Source organism: Orbicella franksi, chromosome 5 (genome assembly GCF_964199315.1).
Source record: "Orbicella franksi chromosome 5, jaOrbFran1.1, whole genome shotgun sequence".
Classification (NCBI taxonomy): domain Eukaryota; kingdom Metazoa; phylum Cnidaria; class Anthozoa; order Scleractinia; family Merulinidae; genus Orbicella; species Orbicella franksi.
This window is the reverse complement of record NC_138149.1, coordinates 19,987,401-20,012,395: the sequence shown is the minus strand read 5'-3', so window position 1 is coordinate 20,012,395 and position 24,995 is coordinate 19,987,401. Positions and strand designations below refer to the sequence as shown.

The 24,995-nt window shown below is 37.9% G+C and overlaps 1 protein-coding gene across 4 annotated transcripts in view; it reads right to left on the bottom strand.

The window, feature by feature from the left end:
• Positions 1 to 5: 5 nt before the first annotated feature.
• LOC145487524 (polyglutamylase complex subunit TTLL1-like) overlaps positions 6 to 24,995 on the bottom strand; it is a 104,507-nt gene continuing 79,517 nt past the window's right edge. For all 4 annotated transcript variants that reach the window (XM_081466345.1, XM_081466344.1, XM_081466346.1 and 1 more), the window contains 8 exons: positions 20,395 to 20,503; positions 20,236 to 20,316; positions 19,360 to 19,422; positions 5,436 to 5,476; positions 3,257 to 3,302; positions 2,312 to 2,421; positions 1,421 to 1,474; positions 6 to 957 (listed from right to left, as the gene is read on the bottom strand). In XM_081466345.1, coding sequence (XP_081322471.1) covers positions 831 to 957; positions 1,421 to 1,474; positions 2,312 to 2,421; positions 3,257 to 3,302; positions 5,436 to 5,476; positions 19,360 to 19,422; positions 20,236 to 20,316; positions 20,395 to 20,503 — 631 coding nt within the window. In that variant the 3' untranslated portion in view covers positions 6 to 830. The remainder of the gene's footprint in view (positions 958 to 1,420; positions 1,475 to 2,311; positions 2,422 to 3,256; positions 3,303 to 5,435; positions 5,477 to 19,359; positions 19,423 to 20,235; positions 20,317 to 20,394; positions 20,504 to 24,995) is intronic.

The following is a 24,995-nucleotide window of genomic DNA, read 5'->3' as shown; positions in this document are numbered from 1 at the left end:
ACAAGTGAAAACAGCCACGACATAAACATAAGCAGAAGCAGAAGCAAAAAAAGAACGAACCCACTTATGTGTCTTGTGTGCAGTTTTCACTAGTAATGCGCTCGACATAAGCATAAGCACAAGAAAAACAGAACTGTTCGTTTTTCTTGTGCTCATGCTCATGCTCATGCTTATACTTATGGCTAGCGGTAGTGCTCGTGGGTGGAGTTGTGCAAGATGGCGGCCATACTCCAGCTAATAGGTTGACAGAGGCATGCAGCCTTAGTTTATAGCATCCTTTGATATTGGACATCCATGTTATGGTCAACTGACACTGGTCAAAACAAGGTATCTGCTGATCAGTAACATGTGACCATATCACAGGCTCAGTCTTACAGCCAATAACATCATGACTAAACCGCTAAATATTTGCATGCCGTCAACTCCTCTACAAATTTTAATTCTGAGAGGGTCAGAAACCAGTGGGTGCACTGGAAGGTTTCTGGTTGGGGTGTATCGCCGAAACCTTGCTTTACCCCATTTCAAACCAAAATCTGTCATTTTCGGTACCATATTTCAGATCCAAGCCAAAAATTGACACCGCATTTCAAACCTCAAAAATTTGAACAGGGCTCTAACATATGAACGGCAAATAACCAGAAATGGCTTGGAGAAAATTAGTTCCTTGTATACAAGCCAGAGTGAAAACACACTATTCCAGACCAATATGGTCAAAATCTACACCCTTTTTTAGACCAAACTTGCACAGGCCACACAGACCTATATGGACCATATCATGGTGTACCCCTCCCCCTCCCCCCCCTCCCCCGTGAGAAACCACTGATTGTAATTCATTTCCATGTAGCTTGCTTTGCCTTTCCGTCTTTAATGACACGAGAAGCTGCTGTCTGTGCCGTTCTCGATCGTGAGTCTGCTCTGCTTTCCAAAGCATCTTGACTGGCCAGTTCTTCATCATATCTGATGAATCAAAAGCCACAACCATCAGCAAAGTACTAATAGTCTGTGTTATCTATTTATACCAGATACATAACACATCAGTGACATAAAGCCCGGTTTCTTCAATGAATCGAAAGAGTTTCGATTCCCGATGTTTGGTTAGTTGGCCTGGGTGCAGCACAAATCAAGCCCTGCCCCTTAATCCCCCGTCTCTGTTTCTGGTGCTACATAAGCTGATTTTTCCCCCAAACCCATGGAGGTTGTATTCAGCAGGAGGAGAAACAAATACTAAAAGAAGGTTATTTTGCAAAATAAAGACAGTTTAACTACATAACTTTTCATTAGACAGCTATGCAGTTGATAATTAGCATTCACTTTGACCAGTAGAACTGAAGGTGAGGTCAAGGATGCCTACGACTAGGATAAGGTCTCAGCCCACTCATTGTACAACAAAGGCTGGTGACATCAAATTAAAGTAACTTACAAAACTTCAAAACTTCCCAAAGCATCTTTGGATGGTAACTTATTCCACCTTACACTGAAAAGTAAAGCACAGCAGACTTGATGAGTGAACAAAGACATCTGCAAAGTCCTTGTATGTAAATCTCCTGTAATTCTCGTTTTCTTTCTTCAATATCCTTCACTACTTAGCCTTAATAAGACTGTTAGTTGCAGATTTTAAGTCAGAAACAAAGGCAGTTGTGTCGTCGGCATATTGAGAAAGTTTAAACTCTTTGTTATGTATATTAATTCCTTGAATAGATTTATCATTTCTAATAGCAGTGGCTAGAATTTCAGCACAGAGAACAAATAAAACGCCTGAGAGTGGACAGCCTTGACGAACGCCCCTCTCAGGTTTGAAAAACTCAGACGCATAACCATTGTTTATGAAGCAACTTGAGCAATCCGTGTAAAAGGTTTTTATCCACTTTTGAATGCTTGGACCGAAGTTAAAAACTTGTAAGGTCTTGTGTATTCTTCACATTGTTTCACTATTAACTACCTTCACATAGCTTCCCTTCACATATCTATATTTCAATATCCTTCCTACACTAGGTTCTGCAAATCTCCCTCATTTTCACTTTTCTCTGTTTTTAACACCTTAAAACTTGAGAAAGCTCTTATTTGGCGCGATGTCCTCTGGATGTTGCTGATGTAATAATATTTAGATTTAGATTTAGACTTAATAGTTATGTGACTTGTAGCTTGTTTAATGTAGAGTCAGTTAAAACTACCCTTTACTTAAGAAATTGAACGAACATCGACAAACTCAAAAGCACTTCACAAGCCAGTTCAGTGAGTGCTTGTATCATCCGCTAGGCTGGTTTTCTTCAGTTCAGAGAGATGAAGAAACAATAAGAATGGTTTGACTTACTCTGGAATCTCTCCATTGGGCACCACAATACTAAGAGTATCATGTATGAGATTATATTTCATAATTCTGTCAGCAGATGTGGTTGAAGTCAGTGAAGGTGAAGCATTCACCTGAAAATCAAATGAAGATTTTTCATAAGTTGAATGCACCTGCCCCTACACCTGCTTATACCAGAAGGGATGGAGAATAAACATACAATCAGGCATTCTTTCCTACACGAATGTCCACATGATCATAGGCAGGGTTGCCATGGTCAGGGAAAATTGGGTTTTATTCAAGGTCAGGGAAAAGCTAGAGAGTTTTGTATTAGCTCAGGGAGTTTCTAAATCCCTGTTCAAAGTCAGTGACAAGTCAGGGAATTTTATCTTAAGTTGCCACAAATTATTGTATTAGATGTTTTTGTATGGACAAGGCAATTTTGTTTTAAAAATTATCTGAGCTATCCTTATTTTTGTTCATTCATGGCCAGAATAGTCATCCTGCAGAGTCAGTGAAAAGTCAGGGATTTTTTTTTTGCTCTGGTGGGTGGCAGCCATTGATGGGTACAAGAGAAAGCAATTTTCAGTCTCTTTTCAGGATATTCTTCCTCCATGCAGCACTCTCCACTTGTATGGCAGCTTACCTAACTACCACACTAGCTTAATCACCATGTGGTAGTTTATTAGATCCCAATTTATGAAATTATGACACTAAATTTCTCATTGCAATGCTCAATGAATGAAAACAGCTAAGTAAAATTGATCTGTTAAGTTGTTATAACTCATGAAGAAATAACCCCCAGTTGTGTTTCAGTAAGTTGCAGTTAACGGTAGAGATGTTAATTTTATCACCTCATTCAATCCAGGGTGAGCTAATGGGGCTCATCAAATAATATAGTTCAATATATGTTTATTATATTTTGTTTAAAAAGGTAGGTACATGTACATGTTCCTTCTTTCTACCAACCTCTATAAGCCAAGGCTTGAGATTATCGTCAATTATGATGTCATAACTGAAATTGAAGAGAAATAGAGGATATTACATGGCTGCAAGGAGATACGAAATTTCTCTTTGAGTGTTGAAAAGTGAGTGAAATATTTTCCAACACGAGAAGAGAAATTTCGTGTCTCAAAGTGACTGTAATTTTCTTTTTATTATATAAAATTCTCATAATACATAGCAAAATTTTTTGCATCTTTCCGAAGATTTCTGACCATTTTCCGCAGGTTTCCAAAGATTCTTCAAAAGTTGTCCGAAGGCCAGACAAACGTTTCCAAACATTTTCAGAAAATCTCCAAAGATTGCCGAAATCTGAAGATGTTTCAATCATACACCAACAAATTTAAGTGCAGTTAAGGGACAAAAGTTATATCGTGTGAATAACTGATATCACATGTGGGATATTATATTGTTTTTAGTGCAGAGTGCACTACTGGGATGGTTATGGGGACTTCCTGCCCCTAAGGCACTAAGGCCCTATTGTGCTAAGGCCCTATTGTGTTAAGGTCCTGTGGCGCTAAGGTGTAAACTTTAATGTTTGTTTAATTAATTAATTTAAATTAATTAATTAGTCTAGAGGTAAGGAAGTGGTGGCGGTGGGGTGAGAAAGGTACATGTGTACTCTACGTAAAACATGTTCCATCACCGTCAGTTGGGTGTGAACATCGCAAAGCTCTATATTCGTTTCAGGTAACCCCTTGCTCTCTTTGTGGTACCATTCTCTTTAGAACAAAACTAATTTGCTCTAAACGCATGCGTAGATTACTTAGCGTTCGTGGCTTCTATATTAGGTGGAGGATACATTGCATACGGAATCACGCAGAAATGTTGAGTGGTTTTCCTTACGGTAGAACTCAACATGTAGGACGCATGCGTTCTAGCATCATTAGTGTTATACACTATCTTTCCACGGGGTATTTTTTATGTCATGTCATGTGACCAAGGACGGCAATTATTTTTCAGGAACGTTACTGTGGCTGCATAGGTTTTAGAATTACACACAGGTCGGATCAACAAATATCATCTGCTGTTTTCAATCTACGATAGTGTACTTGTCAGGGTTCAAATGTATTGCTTCTCCTTAGTGGCTTGTTTATTTCTTGCCTTAATTGTGTCTGTAAGAGAGACCAAGTTAGTGGCTTTAATACTCCGCAAATTGTAAATTTGTGACAAAAGAAAGTAGGAAAGTGCTCAAATATTGCTGCAGACTCCGAGGCACTTCATGAAAGCGTAAATTAATTTAATCAGTCTTTGAGGAGACTCATTCATATTGGCCAAGTAGCGCTGTTTATTTTCAATACTTTTTGTTGAAACGCTTCTCAGCCATCAATATCGTTGTGTTTTAATTTTGAATTGTTTTATTGTTAACAACAAAGGTGGCAACAGAAAAAGTAAGTGGCATTTCGTGACTATCTGATAATTAAATTATTTCTTGTTAATCGGTGATAAGAAAATTTGCATTTTAAGTAAAACAACATCGTTTCTGTTCCGTTTCTTCATCACTACATCAGATATTTAACTTTCTTTCATTTATCTCCAAAAACAAGTGCATCTTCCGTGTGTTTTGGAGAAAACAAGGGTTTCATATTATATGCCTTTGCAAGGAAAACAAAAGTATCAAGTTACAAAGTTGGCATAAAGAGCTAAATTGTCACGTTGGCTGCTTCACTGTAATGTTGAATTTAAAATGAACGAAAATCAACGTAAAACACCAGTAGTAATTTGTATGTAATTTTTGGACCTTGAATGAAAATACAACCTTGAAACATACACACTACTAAGGGGAAAAGCCCTCACAGACTATCAAGGTAGACACAAACCGGAACTGAACCGAACAGGGGTGAGTACTTATGGGACTACTGTGCCAGAGCTATCAACTGCGCTCTGCACTATCTGAGATTGTCTCACTAGTTATTAATTTGCTACCACTTGATATACTACTAAATTTTATACAATAAAGGCTTATCTTAAATGTGCATGAGTCCTTATTTCTCGGTTATGGTTCCAGCATGTTTCCTTATAGTATTTACAGCAGTTAGAGATCGAATTATTAAATGAAGACAACATCAAGGGAGCAGAATCTTTCTAACAATGGATTTATCTTCAGTTGTCAGAAGAATTGATGGATTTGTTGTGTTTTACTTACCCATAGCATTCAAAGCAGTGCCTGTCATTGGCTATTACATTCTAGGAAACAAATATTACATGACAGCATTTAATTTAACAGAGGTAAAATATTGAAAAGGTCTTGAACAAGGTTTTTTAAATAATTCGCATGGATACAACATATATTCAGGTGGCATGGGTGAAAGAATTTGTTTTTAATCCTCACTGAAAAATTATGACCTTTAAAAGAAAATTTAAATGTTGAATAAATACAAAGTCAAGAGGTTTGTGTGTTTCAAGGTTTTAAACCCATTAGGGAAAGTGAACTATTTTGGCTTTGGCTTAATATTTACAGTTCTAATATCCCCCCCATTAGGGTGGCTTGAAACAGTTTCCAGCATTTTCCAAGACTTAGATTTTTATGGGTCATTATAACCACTCTATATCGGTTGCTGTCACAATCATGATATCAAAAAAACTACCCAATCATGAACATGGTGTCAATTTCATGGCATAATAAGTTAGCAGGATAGCATCAGTATGATCTGCTAACACCCTTAATTTTAGCTTTAAGCACTTATAACTCCAAAACAAGCTTGGTGACCCCCATTTTTGTGGGATTATGCAATATTATCCCATAATCATTGTGGGATTATCCAATATTATTACATAATCACACATAGTCATCAGTCATGTTGAAGGTTTGAGGATTTTATGAAACTTGGGAATCTTCCCCCCCAGTGAGAGCTAATAGTTAATGAAGATAGTGAAAACTCGAGATGTAATCGGATCGTTGCATTTACAAAGTGGCAGACATACAGAACCGCCTGAAAGTACTTACTCATTATTTTACCGAGGTTATGCTGCGGCCAATTCACAGATTAACACCGCGTTCTAGCCTTGGTAAAGATGCGGTGCGCTGAAATTTTACTGAGGTTTTACCTAGGTTTGCCACGGCATACAATACTGCAGTAAATGGTAAGACGCAGTAGAGTTGAATAGGCTAAAATACCTTTTCTTTTGATTCATTAACTTTACAATGCCATCTTTCACGCTCCAGTGATAAATCATGTGTCCCTCATATTACAAAAAGGCCCCGCTGTAGCATTGTTAACTTCTCAAGAATCCGTTGTAAATATTGAGTAATTGCTATTACAGCATCTCCACAGTTCCACTTAAGTCAAGATACAACACTATCAAAATCAATAAATAGTTCGCTGTCGTCGCTGTTGTGTGCAAATAACAAGGCACCATGCCGGCCAGTTTGCTTTAAGCATGTTCACCTTTGACGCGAAAATTTTTGTAAAAGTACCCCTTAAAATAAGAGTTTCCTCCGAATTATAAATTTTCCTCAGAGTACGGAAATTCATAGTTGAGAAGCGACAAGCGACATTACAGTTTTATAACTTTCACATGTTCAAACTTGTGTTGCATGAGACGTCACATTTTTGTATCTCGTTCACACGTGGCGCTTCGTGTTGAGAGTTGTTTATGTGAAGTTTGCATCAATCATGAGAATGTTTCAAACATCAGAATACACACAGCTGAGATTGCTCTCGTTTTGTAAATCAAATGTGAAGATTGCTAAAGTTGTTTTGGAATTGTTCAGTGTTCGCGGGAAGATTTTCATCACGTGCTATGCAATGAGTTGAGCAAGTGGCTCAAATTTCATTCACGAACAAACACTAGTAGTTAAAAAGCTGTATTTCGTGATCTATTTTCTGTGCTCCTGATGACGAAAACGCAAATTATAGAACAAGCGCAATCGCAGCTTGGTTACCTTGGGAGGAATAATAATATTTCCACCGACAAAGAGACAAGAGGCAAGCAGGTGAAATACCGACAGGCTTCTGCCAGAAGTTGTTTATAACTATTCTCATCTGATTTATAGAAACTCTTATCGATTTGCTCTGAATTTGATATTGAGTTCGTGATCAATGTAACGTTTACGGTGAGATAGAAACGAACCACAGAAACTGCATGTTTGGATGTCCTGGAATCCCAGATTTAAAAAAATAAACATGCTAGCGTGCGTGGGTGTTGGAAACTTGATTTAGTGAAATGTTTTGGTGTCCTCTTATTAGTCAATTTTTGTGTGGCAAAAGTGAAAGGAACAACAAATATCTTAACATCGGCTGAGCAATACCGTCGAATTACTAGAAACGGTTTTGTGAAAAAAGCAACCTTCTTGTGTCGCCTGGTTTGTTTTGAACGTTATGCAAATATAAGGCGTCACACACGATACATTAAGTTAACTGAGCCATTGCCGTCTATAAACTCGCAATTGAATGTGTATTTTGAAAGAAAGAGGAATACACCAAGTAAATTAACAAGATTCTGATAGAGAAGTATTTTGTAACTGCTGGCATGCATGTCCATTTTACAATCGGTACTGCTACATTTTGCTGGCGAAAAAGCCGGCAACGCTGGATGCCCATGTTAACATTTCACGTGAAAGAGTAATCAATACATAGTAAACACTTTCTAACAAAAGAAATTAGCTTCTATTGTTTCTTCATCGCGGAACACCACGTCTTGGTTGCTGCGGTGTGCAGTCACGTCCATCCAGGATGAGGTTGAGGATTTCGTCCCACCACAGTGAATTCGCGGCAGAACACTTCGGAAAAGATGAGGTTTTACCGTGTTTTTACCGTGTAATAGTCTGCGGATCCACTCGGCTAACGCCTCGTGAATCCCCAGCTACTTTGACAATGTTATGACGAAATTCATGATCAATAACAGGACAGATGCATGAAAAACTGACGTCAATTTGTTAAACTGATGACGGCATTTTTGGCAATTTTCCAAAGACTTCCGACCACTTTGCGAAGATTTCCAAAGATTCTCCAAAACTTGTCTGAAGGTCACACAAACATTGCCAAACATTTTCCGAACATTTCTGAAGATTACCAAAGATTGTGAAGATTGCTGAAGACTTTCGACGAAGACCCGAAGATGTTTTGATCATACACCAATGAATTTAAGAGCTTCTGCCTGAGAGACCGGGGCAGACTTGGAAATGAAGGTCGGCCGATTTCGCTTAAAATTGGTAGACAAAGTCATTATATGGACACATAATATGCCAAAGTTTCAGGTTCAACAACTATTTTTTAGCTGAGTTCTGCATATCAGCCCCTCAGGGGTCCTCAGAGGTTGATTTTTAGTGTAATTTTGGCCACTTTTCATTCTCTCTTTTAGCAACGTAAAATTAATTTCAGACAAAACCAAAACCATATTTGTAAAGCCCTATCCTTAGGCTTCTATGGGTAAAAACATAAGCTCATGGGAAGTTTTCGTTAGCCTGTGGCTGTGATCACAACTTAGTCCTATTTGAAGCATATAGGGAGCAACCGGAAATGGCCTGCTTTTTAGACTGCATATTTTCCATGCCCATGTTTTATATCGTGAAGTCTTAGTATCCCTGCAAAGTTCAGCCCTTAGTTTAGAAATACTAAGAAAAAAATACTAAGGTTGAGGCTTTTTTACTAAGAAAAAACTTATGAGAAGATGACTAACCAGGCCACTTCCGTTTCAACAAAGCGTGTCTGTAAAAATCAGCCATTTGATTTCGATAAATACCTTTTTTTCTTCTAAGTCGGGAATTAGAGACTGTGAGGTTAATTCTAACCGAAAAGGCTTGCCGTTAATCAGAAATTTTCATGTGACTTTTTTATGACCGATCAGATTTTGGTCCGGCAACGGTTACAAATTTTGTGGAAGAAGTCTTGAAAATTACGGATAATGGAGTTGCTGGACTTCTTTTCTGAAGAAAAACAACTTATCAGTCACTCTAAATGCAATCACAACGTCTCTCGTGACACCATATGAAAATTGCTTTGAACCTTGAATAAATTTTGAATATATTTATAGCTAATTGTAAAATTAAATGCAGTCTCACTATTGAAGTCTATACGGTTTAGAGGCACGCCCCTTTCTTATAATCCATTATAAGTGAAGCATCATTAAAAACCTTAGCCCCAGTGATAAATTGATCGTGAGTGCATCGCTGCGAGTAATGAAAATTCAGGTTGGTTCATACCATACATGACAAGGTCATGACACGCCAACTTATCTGAAGTTTGCTGGTTATGATTGTCTTGGAATTCAGTTTTTCTCTTGTCTAGATTTGTCTCCTTGATACTGCGGAGAATGATCAGGTATAGAACTTGCATGAGAACCTAAAGAACGAATGGATATGCTAGAGAATACTTATTCATACCCAGTCCCCTGGTGCAAAGGGCCTAGGTATTGTAAATTGGGGAAGTCCAAGACGGTCCGTTTTCCCCGCCAAGTCGCTGAATGTCTGACTAAATTACCAGGAAATTACTCATTGGCACACTTTCCCTTTCTCTATCGGGATTTTCCTTTTGCTGCTTTCTCAGTCCGCACAGATCCAGACTAAATCTGTGTACTGCATATATCCAAAGATAGGACAGGGGAGGAGTGGGTTTTCCTTCAAAGACTACTGCTTATAGCACCCTAGCTGTAGAATTGCTGGCCCTTAACTCCGATTTCTATAAAAAAGGAAGTGATAATCCCCAGGACGACCAGTATCCTTTGTGTAGGTGGTATGGTAAGTCGTCACAAAGTCTAGTGCCTCATGCCTGCTGGAGCTTAAATTGGTTATTGCTCTTCTTCCCTGGACAAGATGATAATCACCGGCTCCCATTTATACATCTGGGTGAAGAGTGACACTGTGAAAGAAAATTGCTTTTCCCAAGATGACATGACAACGCCCTAGTAACCAGGAGTGCTCGATCCGGAGTCCAGCCGCAACTATTAGGCTGCGACCGTACTATGTATAGAATGTATAGTTTTGTATAGAATCCGAACGCGTTACTACGTTACATGTTTACTTCAGTCTGTCATAAATTGATAAAATGCAACCGTGAAATGAATATATGGCCAGCACATGTACATCTTGCCGGCTGGATTGTTTATTTACAAGAAAAGGAACTATCTGCTTATTAAATCTATTCATTCTTTAAGTGAATTTGTTTCATTTGAGTGTGCTTGAAAGGCAGAGGAGCGAAAAAGTCTGGCTATTACAATTTAGTCTCCTGGAAAACTGAAGACATGATTATACAGTGTCCCGTTTGGAAAGAAGATGACATATGCGGGGCACGAGATAACAAGCCGCCAGAGGCTGCTGTGACTCTCCCGTTAGCGACATTAGATCGAGATGTTATCCACCTGCTGGCCAAATTAAAGTGGGCACTGGTGGTAATAAACTGGCCACTTACCATAGAGTTGAAAATTTCCCTGAATGGAAGTTCAAGTATGAATTAAAGAGGATTGCCCACGTCACCGCCGAAAATTCACTTGTTTGCGTGACCAAAGTGGGCCATGTCAGCACCCTTTTTGAAGAAATCAAAGGTTACCGCTGACGTTTCAGATAGCATATTTCAGGCGTTCGGGATTGTAATACCTATTGCATCCATAAGTATCCAAGGTCAGAGTGACTGCATGCATGTTCATCAGACATAAATTTATTTTGCACGTTCAAAGATTTTTTTACACGCTTTAATGTCTTTAATTCGTTCCACTGGTTCAAGGATCGTTGTTCCATCATCATCTGCATACACATTTAAACAAAATATCTCTAACTTAAATTGTCTACCCAGTACCCGTCCACAATTCAATTTCTAACATTTTCGACGCCATATTGGATGTTGTTTCACTTGAAAAGTCGAAAGAGCTTAGAGATGAATTAAGTAGTTTCACATGCCCAATATTAAATCAGAGTAGAGACGCTTCTCGTGTTATACTCAAACAATGTAATCTCCTGGCGAAAATAGGAAGTAATTTGGCCCTCTATTGTATCATGAGGCTTACTAATACTTGCAATCTCTATTGTAACGATGGTATTCTTATTTAGAGTCGATACCAAAGAGGAGCCTGGACGGAAGCTTGAAGGAAAGCACCTCTGAGTGCGTCACAATTAAGTCGGAAATTTCGGTACCACTAGTCACATAAGGTATTTGTGATCTTCTGGCAGGGGGAAGGAGTAAAAAACTCACGACTTGAAATTCTAATTATGGTGAATAGTCAGCTATGAAGGCACGTGATGTTAGAATGTCATAAATTTCAAAACATCCGTCATATCGAACCCACCATGTCTGGATTTCATGACTACTTCATGAAATCAAAATATCGTTTCAGTTTGCCAGGTATAACAAAATTAAAAGAGAAGAGAAAGGGTACTAAAGGAATTAAAAAGTGCAAAAAACTATGTTTGTCCCAAGAAACCTTGAAAATGTCAATAAAAAACAGAGAATTAGATGAGAAAAGTCAAACTTAGGGTAATTATGCCTGACAAAGCAAGGTTGCCATGGAAACAAGGCAGAGTCCCATAAATAAGGTTTTTTTTCTCAGCTTTTCCCACCTAACTTATGCACTCAGTAAACAACTTGTTTCATTGTATTTTGATTACTTTTCTTGTTTTCAACATATCAAGTTTCCCCTCACCTTCCAGTCCCCTGGGTACAGGGTACAAATGCTACATAAAATTTAGTTTCAAATCCGTGAGTAGGAAAGTTTCTAGTTTATGGTTTGAAAATATATATTTCCTTTAAACAATTTACTTTGGGATCATTGATTGTTTGTTAATTGCGCAGCTGGTGTCTAAAAATCTCTCCTAAAAAGTAATTAAGAGTTTGACAGGAAGTGCGTAGTAGGTAACTTCTCTAAAAATGTTTCGTAGTAAAAAAGCCTCAACCTCAGTTTTTTTTTCTTGGTATTACTAAACTAAGGGCTGAACTTTGCAGGGATACTAAGACTTCATAATATAAAACATGGGCATGGAAAATATGCAGTCTAAAAAACAGGCCATTTCCGGTTGCTCCCCATATGCTTCAAATAGGACTAAGTTGTGATCACAGCCACAGGCTAACAAAAACTTCCCGTGAGCTAATGTTTTTACTTATAGAAGCCTAAGGATAGGGCGTTACAAATATGGTTTTGGTTTTGTCTGAAATTAATTTTAGTTGCTAAAAGAGAGAATGAAAAGTGGCCAAAATTACACTAAAAATCAGCCTCTGAGGACCCCTGAGGGGCTGATATCCAGAACTCGGCTAAAAAATAGTTGTTGAACCTGAAACTTTGGCATATTACATAAGTCCACATAACGACTTTGTTTACCAATTTTAAGCGAAATCGGCCAACCTTCATTTCCAAGTCTGCCCCGGTCTCTCAGGCAGAAGCTCTTAAGTACAATTTAAGAGACAAACTTGATATCAGTAAAATCATCAATACCTTCACTAGTGAGGATATGGAAAATATGCCACCTGAGTCCTGGATGTGGTTTTGTATGAATTTTACGAGTGGTGTATTTCCCAGTAAAACACTCGCATCTATATAATAAAAGATGATATTTAAAATGTACACCAAGCCTTTGCTTCTAGTCAAATCCCGTCTAAACGGCTCAAACAGACCCAGGAACACAGGTACATAACAGTACATTTATTTTACATGAATGTAAATGATTATGTTATTGCTGATACAGTGTTCAGGTCCCCTGTGCTTTGGACGAGCAAGAAGATTTTCATGAACAAAAATCGAATGGGAGCTTTAAAATTGCCTACAGGCCAAAATTTAAGCTTGTTGTTTTGTTTTCAAAGTGGTGATGCAATGAATAAAATCCCAAATTGGGGTGTTGGGTTGATCTCAATCCTTTTGGTGTGCGATGCTTGTGTTTTTCATGCAACCGTGTTTGGTGAAATAAAGTCATTTGCGGTGCTGTGGTTTCTTGTTTGACCTTATCCAAACTTTGTTTAATCGGTGCTAATTCATGACGAGCATGTACCATTGTTTTTAATAAAATACAGACCAACACTGTCTAGTTAATCTTCAATATGCTTCAGCTGCCAATCTGAGGTTGTTTTCATTAATACAAAACTTGACAACTAACCTTACGTCTGCCATGATGCTCCTGGAGCTGGTTTAGGTCAGTTACCAAGGTTAAGACAACAGATATATCCACTTGCAGTCGCACCCTGTGGTGTTCAGATTCTCATTCGGTCACGTTTTCGACCATGTTTGTTTTCATAGCAAAAAAGTAAGCCAAATCAGGACCAACCACTTGGACAATACATTCGAAGGTACGTCTAGATAGTCTGAAGTTCTCTTTCCACCCTTTTCTACAAAATTTCCATGTAAAAGGGTTTCAAACCAGAAATGGTTAGCGAAGTCATTAAAAGTGCTTCCTCTTTCAGCCATTTCTGAAAGCTGTGTGGTTTTGGAACTTGAATTGCCTGGTTAGTGGGTTAAATAAATGAAGACAGAAGTCGAATTTAACTAGAGAATGTCTGTAAACAAACACCTAGAAAAAATGTTCAGCTAGTTAATGGCCTAGTGAATAACAGTATATTTTATTTTACAACAATGTAAATGATAACGTGGTTCAGTTCCCCTGTGGTCTGAGTTAATTGGTAGCAAATTAAAAATAACAAACAATACTTAGTATTGACGCAGAGCCTGAATTATGAAATTTTGCAAACCAAAGCAAATTTCCCTTTGGGAGAGAGGGAAGATTTTCGGCCTGGCGCATGCTACTGGTGTACATGAACGTAACATTGTGCATCCGCACAAATTCGCTCTCCAGAGAAAGGCACGGCTTTGGTGCAACAACACAGGGTAAAATCAAAGAAGGCACAAATAAGGCACGGTTTATGCACAGGCAAGACACATTTCTGGCACTCTTTAGGACAGTTTAGGCACAACTTAGGCAAAGTTTAGCCACAGTTTAGGCAGCGTGGAGTTTAAAAGTGGCAGCCCAGATATCAAAATTTTACATGGGCCTTCTGCTGCAGGTGATCTGTGGCACTTTGAATTCACGATTTAAAGAAATTGACCTCCTTGTGCAGGGCTATGTTTGTGGGTGTTCTATTTTCCATATATGGAAAACTAATTTATGCAAAGTTTGATTCAAGATGGAAATGAGTTAAACAATTATCCGAACATAATGAAGATCTAAGGCACTGAGAAACAATCTGAAGATGAGGTTTGAGGCAAATTCTCAAGCACTTGAGACAATACATTTACTTTATGCTACTTCAAGATGGATGAGCTTAGACACTATAGATGTATGTGGCAAGATTATATCATTTTCACGGTCCCTTTCAGACAATGCTTTGAGAGAGCTAAACCTCACCATTTCAACAGTCGTTCTCTGTGAAGACGCGAGTTAAATATTCCAACTGGTCTAAATTAAACAACTTAAGAAGACATGCTTATGTAAATAAAAATATATGTATGTAAATATGTAATTTGTTTACCCATGGAGCACCAAGGAGTTCACAAGAACTCGTTCAGAAATACCTGTGCATTCCAGGGTCGAATTGGAATTTGGAAATGTTGGTTTTTGGGGAGAGGGGAAAACTAGAGTACCAGTAGAAAAACCTCTTGGAGCAGAGTAGAGAACCAACAACAAACTCAACCCACATATGATGCTGGGTCCAGGAATTGAACCTGGGACACATTGGTGGGAGGCGAGTGCTCTCACCACTGTGCCATCCCTGCTCCCCTTAAAACACCAACGTACTGTAATGCTTCTACCACCTCTCATAAGTAGTTCAATGACTGTTGAATATCAGTGGTAAATAAGAATTATAATACACCGGGAACTGGTTAGAGATTGAATAGAATGCTTATTATCAAATATAACAAAGATTTTATTGTAGACCTCACACAGGTTAGTCTAAAGAATACTTTTAGAGCTCTTTAACACACTACTTTGCCACAATTACGCATGATTTGGCACAATTTAGGCATGGTCTTTGAACACTTCCAATTTTGGAACAACTTAGTGAAAGCTTTTCTTAGGCACATTTTACATAGACACATACAAATATGTTGCACACTTCATGCACAACCCTGTTAGGCACATTTTATGCACAAAATGTTCCTGCCAAGGCACGCTTTAGAAACTGATTTTAAGTCAACTGCATGCCGTGAAGAATTTCTGTGTTAAAAAAATGCTGTCCTACCTTGTAAGTTTGGTCATAGTTTAGATGTGGATTTTCCCTTTTTATAAGAATTACCCGAGGAAGAAAGCAGAACTTGTGAGTATTTCAAAAATTAGTTTCTTATCTTCTCTCTAACAAAAGGAACTAAAACAAAAACGATCTTCCAAATTGTTGTTCAGTCTGCATCTAGACGGATATAACATGACAATCCTGCTGTAAACTGCTCTAACTTCCTCACTTTTCGATTGATTACTGTCATCGTTAAGATAATGAGTACTCATAAACCAGTAACTTTAAAGTTAAACTGGGTAACTTTCATAAAAACAGACAGATCCTAAAATGGGCCTAGTAAGACTCCAAATGTTATGTTAAACGTTCAAAAGGGACCGTTTAAGACAACTCTTTTAAACTACTCTCTTTTATTCAACCATATAGGCAGAACCAAACCTTTTCAATGGGAAGATATTCACAAATGTCAACTTCTTGCCAAATATCAACATGAGCTGATTTTAAGCAAACTCACAAGAACCAAAATTATGGGTGATTTTTAGCTGTGTACCAGTAGCGTGTGCCAGGCCTTTCATGAACGCAAATCAAATGAGAGCTTTAAAACTACTTACAGGCCAAAATTTAAGCTTGTTCTTTTGTTTATGTTCTGAATTCATGCTTAGTTAACGTCAAAACATGACATAACAGTCATGCAAATGTATCTCATAGAATTATTTTTTCGCAAAAAAAAATGTATTCTGTAACTTCTTTGATCTTCTTGGTAATGGTTGCCTTTGCTGTGCTTTTTTTTCTGCAAAGATTAAGGGATTTTTTGTGTCAAATTCCTTCGTTTTCCCAAGTCATGTTACATGTAGCTTGTCTGTTGGGATCGTGTGTGGTCGATTCTTCACTCGAATTTGTGGCCATAATTTCCTTTCGGTCAAGCCTTGGAAAACTTGAGTGGCAGTTATCTTCGAACTAACTTAGACATCAGACCGAGAGGTGATTTGAAAACAAATTTTAAATTTCAAAAATTTAAGGTGGCTCTGAACCCTCTCAACAGAACTTTAAACTTTGTAAAAAGTTGTATTTTATCATGTTTTTCACAATCTGATAATAAATCAAAGGGCTCTATGAGCCAACTCATTTATGCCCTTAGCCATGAAATGATTTAAGTGTTTATTGTGTTTACTAATGTTGGTGGCACATCAGTAAGCATCAAGCTTCTTCCTGACATGTATCTTAGCTATCAGCAGGCTTACAATTGATTGGATGATTTGGCAAATGAATCATTTGCTGTGCAATAGATTAAGACAATATAGCATTGTTCTGCGTGTTTTGTCGCCAAGCATTTGCGTTCATTGTTTAGCAAATGTTGTGTTGTCTAAATGAAGTGAAAGCCTCATTCACTGTTTGCTTGTTACAGTTTATGTATGGAATTTTATTCAAAAAAAATGCAAGTGATTAGTGCAACATTTGTCAGTAAACCTTGAGAAAGCTTGTGTAACTGTTTTATACATGTACCATGTTACACAAAATACAGGACAATTAAAGCTGAATATTCTATATCACATGCATTATATTAAGCCTATTTTGTCGTTTTGATGGAATGCACGGTGGGAAGGTTGAGTGGATGTAGATAAATATACATGTACGCTGATATAACTGACCATTTACTTTATATAATAATTATTACTTAAGCAACAACATAGTCTCTTGGGTTTTTATTGAGGCTTGTGCCACTTATGTTATCATGTTATGATATTCAAGTGCCCAATATCTTGTTCACAGCATTCTGGAAATGTGGGTTGTTTATCATTTACACAGAAAAATCAGCTTGTCAATGATTTGTGAAAATGGTAAGCAAAACTGCTTGATGGTAAGTTCTGTTCAGATTGGCCATATACCATTAACTCAAAAAACTCTAATTTAACAAAGGTTTAACCTGATAATAATACCAAAATGGCAGTGAAGAAGTTTCATAACAAAGACATTAGGTAGTCTGACAGTTCATTAACAGTCTTGATTTCTGGTGGTTGAAATTTTTCAACAGAGCATTTCAGTGTCTATTAATCCAGGTTGTAGTGGTATTATTTGTACCAATATGTTTTCTATTTTAATGAATATGAGACAGTCTTAATGACTATGTCAATATCTAAGGTGAGTTAATGACGCTGTGATGGTGAGCTACATGTACATCAGTTATCTGTTAATGAAGTTCAAAGTGTGCACGCTTGGTTTTCAAAGGAAAGCTTCTTGTCTGATGAAGTCAGTTTGCCAAGATAATCAACCCTGCACTCAAAGCATTTATCATTAAAGTTCTTGAGTTGTCATTGTCATTATTCATTTGGCTGTACCATTGTTTATAACAATTACTTATTGTTTTTTAATGAATAACTATTATGGGTAGCCAGGAATAATCCAGTAGATGTAACATTAACTGCTCCCTCTGAAATTCAATACAAAAAAGATGAAGATAAAAATATAAATAATTTGGAAGATAGTAGCAATAGGGAACATCCCTTTTTAGTTGACCCAGTCCTAGCAGGACAGGATTCTTAAGAAAGCAAACACGCAGCAGATAACTCTGATCAACTCTGTTTCCAACAATCTAAGATATAGGCATTGAATTGATTATTAACCTGCATTTCAATCCCATTTAGGTGACAGTCATGGTTACCAAATGTCACACAGCTTTTAAGATAGTCAGTTTGTGTCTCATGGTTAGATTCATTAAACTTAATTTCTTGTTTCGCCTGATCAATCTGGGCCTACGAGTGTAACACATGAGCAAAGATAATCAGCAAGGAAGTACAGTTTGCTCTTTATGAAATTCAGGACATCATCTATTACTGATGTTATTTGACTTAGGGCCATTATTATAAAGCAACAGTATTCATTTGGCATTTCTGTGGTAATAGCAATTTCATAGCTTTATAATGGAGCTTTATTGCAATTGTCATGCAATGATTGTAAACCTCTAAGTCTGAAACAGGCTTTAGTTTAGTTCTGGGTCATTTCAATTTGATGTGTGGGCTGTACATGTATGTTTTTTTGAAAGAAAATTCACAGCAATTAAAGAAAGCAATATTTGCTCACCAGAAATTGCAAAAGCAGGAAGTCAAAATCCACAATTGCTGCCTTGAGCTGAGGAGCTTACACTCATTGAGCCTGTAATGACCGTAATGAAGGAATATCTCGCAACTAGTTTGTGCCCCACAAATTCTAAAATTTTCAATATTTCCAACCAAATTCACTCTGTATATCAACAACTAATACAGTATACAGTGGACATCCCATCTGATTTTCAGGACAACATCTGTAATAACAACTGGTGACATGGCATTTTCAGATGGCCTGTGTAACACCCCAGCTATATAGAGCATTTCTTTGCACCTGCCAATGCAGGAAAGTTGAGATGGCCAAGTGGATAATGAGTTTCCCTTGAAATCCAGTGACCGAAGTCTGGCTGAGGTTCAAGCCCTAGTCCACTCTCTTCACTTACTTTCTACTCGCACCATTATTTCCGGTTAACATCAGCATAAATAAATCAACATTTAATTTCCATCTATGCCAATTAAAAAGTCTAGGCCAATTTAAAAGTCTACACGGATTTAAAATCCATGCAGATTCCCGGATGAAGGCCCCCATTGCTAAAACTCATTCATTGCCCATGCATGCATGAATGAGTTGAACATGGGGGTTACTGAGCTTGTTTTGGAGTTATAAGTGCTTGAACTAAAATTAAGGGTGCTTTTAACAGGTTGTATTGTTGCTATGGTAACCTGCCACATAAAATGCATGACTGCAACTTGTTTACCAATGATTGGACATTTGTGTGATACCATTATTATGGTAGTATAGTGGTAGTATTCATCCTTGAAGGTATAGCTGTTAGAAAAGTGCTGGAAACTGTTGCAAGCCTCCATGACTGATGACCTGTCTTTAACCAATCAGTTACTTTGTGTTCAGAATGATAGGCCAAGCAAACCTACATAAAACTGATGGTACCTGAACAGCCTTGAGGGAGTGGACAATGCACCAGTTGATATCATCAAACAATTTGTCTGTCACCTGAACGGTAAACAATGTTACAGTAATGCAATGAGGAAAAAACAACAACAACAACAAAAGGCAAGATTTCAGTTCCCAAGATAATACTACTTTAAACATTGATGTACTAAATCTCAAATTAGAAACAGCTGTTTGGAATGAGTCCAAGAAACTGCAAAACATTAAATTTAACTTTAATTATTTCTTGATTTCAGCCACAGAAAAAAAAATTGATCAGTTTCCCTGATCTTTTGTTTGTTTAAAATTAGAATTTTGATCAGTTTTGTTAAGCATATTGGCTGATCACTGTTCTTTTACCAATTTGCATGATGTCACTTTAATTTATTTGAAAGGCCAAATGACAAAATGAACTTCCTTGTTTGTCTTTCTCTGAGGAAATGGGAACTGCTAAATAATAAATTGCTTTGTTATTTCTTGAAACAAATAAATTGTGCATGTCCTAAAGGAATTCAGTTAGAGAAAAAAGTTTATGGGAATTGACTGACCAAGTAAGTGAGTGATCACGATAACCTGCAATTTGTGAACTGAAAATATGTTTGTGGGACTAGGGAGGTGGGGGGGGGGGGGCATTTCCACTGCAGGCAGACTTGATTGAGTTTTTGACAACTTGCTCCTGAGTTCCATTTCCTTTACCAAATATTAACACAACACAAGTGTACATGTAGCATATATATATAATGCTGCCTACTCTGCCCTTCACACTTCCTAGAATTTGAATAGATAATTCAAACAGCAGGTATCGGAAAACTTTCTGAAGCATTTTACATAGTAAACAGTATACAACAATGTGAAGCAGACTGCATTACTTAGTACCTCTTTGCCTCTGGTTCCTTCAAGATAAAATTGTAAATTTTTAACAGTCCATTTGCCTCCATGAATTGGATTATACTCCTCCTTTAAAAGATTAAAGAAGAATTGAATAAATACGAGCTTAGCACTTAGCACTCCTTACTATATTTGAAATTAACCTACCCCATACTTTTGGATAGCCACATTTGTGAGATGGACAAACATGTTGTCTAGTTCATTAAGACTTGCATTGTATTGGACTGTACAAAATCTGCAGAATCCTAGTTTGTACCTGAAATGCATTTACAAAGTTCCATCAAGCTTTTTGAAGACCTTATTAGTTATTAGTGACTTAGAAAGGGACATAGTTACTGTTAGTAAAAATCATGTAATAGGGGCTGGTTCACACTAGCAATGGAATTGGAAACGAAGTCGGAATCAGAAGCGCAAGGAGCGTTACGATCCAGTATAAATCAAAAAGTGGAATCGGAAGCGGAGTCAGAAGCTCGACGGAATCAGAGTCAGAAGGATCAGAAGAGTTTCTTTTTCTTCCGTTTCCGCTTCTGCTTCCGTCGCTTCCGATCCAGTGAGAACAAGGTGAACGGAATCGGAAGTGGAAGCGTAATTATCAGCCAATCAAAAAACACATTACCAGTCCCTTTCAAACTTAGAGCAAGAAAAAAAACTGGCGGCTCTAGAGGAAAAACTGGCAGAGGCTCTGAGACAGTTCCCTGTTCTTTATGACAAGTCCTTCAGGGACTTCAAAGACAACAGCAAAAAAAGGCTAGCATGGGAGGATGTCGCTAAACAAGTAGGACTTCAGACCGGTATGTATTGCAGTAGTGAATACAGTTTCATTTGTTTGATGTTTTTGTTAGTCAGGATCGTGCTGTTGTATGGCTGCAGTTTTCTTGGGTTTTTCCATTTGGGTATTTGTTACCATAGTATTGTGTCTGCTGAGAGGTTACCTGAGAAAAAAAAGAAAGCTATGTTTGGCAGAGTGCGGGATGGGAGTTAAAATGGAGCGAGATGTGGAATACGAGAATACAAGAAATTTTAATGGCTGGATATGGGATGAGCTAGAATATTTTGTCTGTAGCAGGATATAATACTCATTTCGACAGGCATCATGTTGGATAGTTTTAAAATAATGGATGGCCGTGACCATATTAAAAACAGCCACCATTGATTTTTTCACTCAAGTGAAAATTAGGACATAATGAGTTACATGCAGAGTACAATGTTTAGCTTTTAGACCACCTTGATAAATAACCTTTGTTTGCAGGATATCACACGTGGGGAGTTGGCCTCCCAAAAATGCACTGGAAAAATTATAGCCCCCCACTAGATATATATTATGAATGCGCCCTTGTTAACTTGTTTTTGTTTGTTTTCAGGGGCAGGGGCAAAATCAATGTTTACAAATTTATGAATGAGATATAGCCGGGATCAAAAGAAATTAACATAAGCCAAAGTTAGTGGCAGTGGATCGGATGGTGTATCAAAAGTAAAGGATGAAGCTGGAGATATGTTCCCCTACATAGCATGGCTTGATCTGTTTTATAAGCCAAGGAAAACAACTAGTAACTCTATTACAGTTGATTCAGAAAATGAGGAGTCAGAGGTCGATGAACCAACAAATCAAGATGATACATCCCCAGAAAAGGAAAACATATCTGACATAAGAGAAAAAGGCAAAGTGTCTTCATATGTCAGTGATGATCTGTCATCTAATAATTTTAGACCACATAAAAAGAGCAAGCTGCATTCCAAAGCTAAAGCAAGAATGAACCAGGATGTTTCAACTGCAGAAGTAGAAGTCTTGCAATCCATAGGTGCAGCCCTTGGGCAGATTGGGAAGAAGCAAACAACCACCTCAAGTTTAAAAGATGAAGATGAGCTTTTTGGTGCTCTAATTGCTTCACAATTCCACCAGATAGCACCAGAACAGAAAGGGAGGGTTAAAATGCAAGTATATAACATTTTATACCAGGAAGTGTTAGCATCATTCTCTACACCCTCTATGTCTGCACCATACATTACAAGTTCTGTGCCTTACTCTAGTCACCAAATGCACAGCTCCCAAAAAAACAGTGGCAGGAATCAGTCATTGAAAAGGGCTCATCAGGTTCCTAATGTTCTGGCAGAGTCTGAAGAAGAGCCTGTCCTTAGGCCTGGCCATCTCTTCTATCAAAGTCAAACCAATCAGCCACACATGGGATTTCTTGATGACCTCAATGGAAATTAACATGTTAATTAAGTTCAAAACTGTGAAGTGCATTTAAACACATCTGAAGTTAATCTACATATTTTCCTTTACGAGCTGTGCAATAATGAGTCTCAGAAATAAGTCCTTACAGTCCCTGGGACTTTAATTACAATGAAGACACGCCAAGGGGATTCCTATTTTACAACAACTGTTTATAAACAAATCCCCATTTTCTTCATAACAGTTCTATCAATTGAAAATAGAACTTTTGTACTAAAAGTTACAAATATAATATATTCATTGACATTTCAAGGTCAATTATTTGGAAACTCTTTCACATGCAGGTCGACCCTGCTTGTTTACAGTTGGAAAAATACAAGTGTTACATGTTGTTCAAGACAATTATTGCTGTCTATTATCATGTTACCGGATAGGCCCTCTACTCTGCACATAGTCCCACTGCCATGAAACTGCCCCCTGGTCAGAGTTAAGATAAGACTTCAAAGCCTCTCTAGTTTCCAATGCAGAATTTGCATATCTACTGCCCCTCGGAGGTGGTGAATCTTGCATAGCGCTTATGTTGCCATCTGCCGAAGTAATACTAGTAGTAGTAGTAGGATATTACCCGAACTATCAAAGCTATCCACAAAGCCTGTTGGACAATATATGGCGGGTTCTGTCTGTCTTAAATAATTGTGTAAACAGACAGCAGCTTGTGTAATTTGCACAACTGTTTCAACACTTGCTTGAATAGGGCTTCAGAAAATCCTCATCTGGCTACCAAAATTCCAAAACAGTTCTCTATTACTCTTCTTGCCCTGGACAACCGGTAGTTAAAGATGCTCCTCTCCTCAGAGATATTCCTTCCAGGGTAGGGGCACATGAGCCAAGGCTTCAAGGCGAATATCTCATCTCCAACAATGAAGTAAGGGAGTGAAGGTAACTGGTCACAACCTGGAAGATGTACTGCAGCTGGGAAATTGATGGTGCCATCTTCAAATGCTTTCCCCATTTCTGAATTGCTAAGAACACCACTGTCATTGTTACTGCCATACTGCCCAATATCAACCAAAGTATAATTGTAATTTCCATTGCAGATAGCCATGAGCACAATGCTGAAGAACCCTTTGCAGTCATAATACAGGGAGCCACTTTTTCTAGGACATTACATGGCAATGTGCTTGCCATCAATAGCTCCCACGCAGTGAGAGAGATTCCATACAGTTTCAACTTCACAAGAAATACATAACCAATCTGCTTGCTTTTCTGGTGGCCTAAATATCGATCCTTTAACACTGACCATTTTGCAGTCAGTGTTTCATGGATGATGTTACTGACAGTTGCCTCACCAACTCTGTATGAGAAACTGAGTGACTGCTGATCATTTCCACACGCTGAATATTGCAGAGTGAGTGTCAGTCTTTCGGCTGGACCAATTGCTTCTCTCATCCTCGTATCTTTCTTCTTAATTCGTGGTCCTACCATTGAAAGAAGGTGCTCAAATCGTTCTGGTGTCATACATAATTATGTACCTACAAGTACATAACCAATTAAACCCAGGGCTATCATTAAGGGCTGTAAGTATGCTTGATTTCCCTTGATGCTACGGGTGAAATTCCCTGTTGTTTAGAGAATTCACCCACAAAGTAACAAATTTGCTATGGGTGTGGAGAATAAGGCTACAGGTGACTAAAAAAATAATGACAACCCTGAAACCAACATATTTCTTTAATCTTATATATTTTATAGACCTTATTATTCATGATAAATAGCTGCCATGACATTTTTTTTATTATAATGCAAATTAAGCACTAGGAAGAGGCAGTTTTCCAAAGTAATGTTTTCAATCGGCAGACCGCATGGCTAATTAGCATATATTCGTGGCTATCATGAATCTTTCAACAGGATACAACGTACGATAAAAAAGAATGACATTACCATCCCTCGAAAAAAGCTATGTAGAGGTGTGTGTTATATGTTATTCATATTGTGCATTTGGGACGTCGAACAAGTTTGTAAAACAGTCGCAATCACTTTGAAGACCAAAATACAAAACTGACAACATACCGAAAGTAGGGCTCTCTGTCTGACGCACGAAGTTCTCTCACAAGGTTTCCAAATTCGCCTTCACTTTTCCTTTTTAAAAATACTCCACGTACCCACAACCTTCTCCTTCCTTGGTTCCGTTGCAGACGTCTTCTTCGTTGTATGAGAATAAAAAGCAATAGCAAAAGCAGCAATCTCTCGTCATCTCCCGGGTCCACCATCTTGAATGTTTACAAATGAAAGTGAGGCTCATGCTGAAAGCGAGGCTTACGATTCCGCTTCTGTTGTGCTGATTCACACTAGATCAGAACTTTCTTCCGATCCCGACTCCGCTTACAACTCCGCTTCTGTCGCTTCCGTCACTAGTGTGAACCAGCCCTAATGTTTACATACTAATCAGCTAGCAAACACGGAAATGATTAGAGACTGTACCTCTACTCAAAAAGAAACAGGAAAAAAAAGCAGTTGGACAAGGTGGACCAATAAATAAATTAAAATAATTTATTTAGTTACTTCAAAGTAATAATAT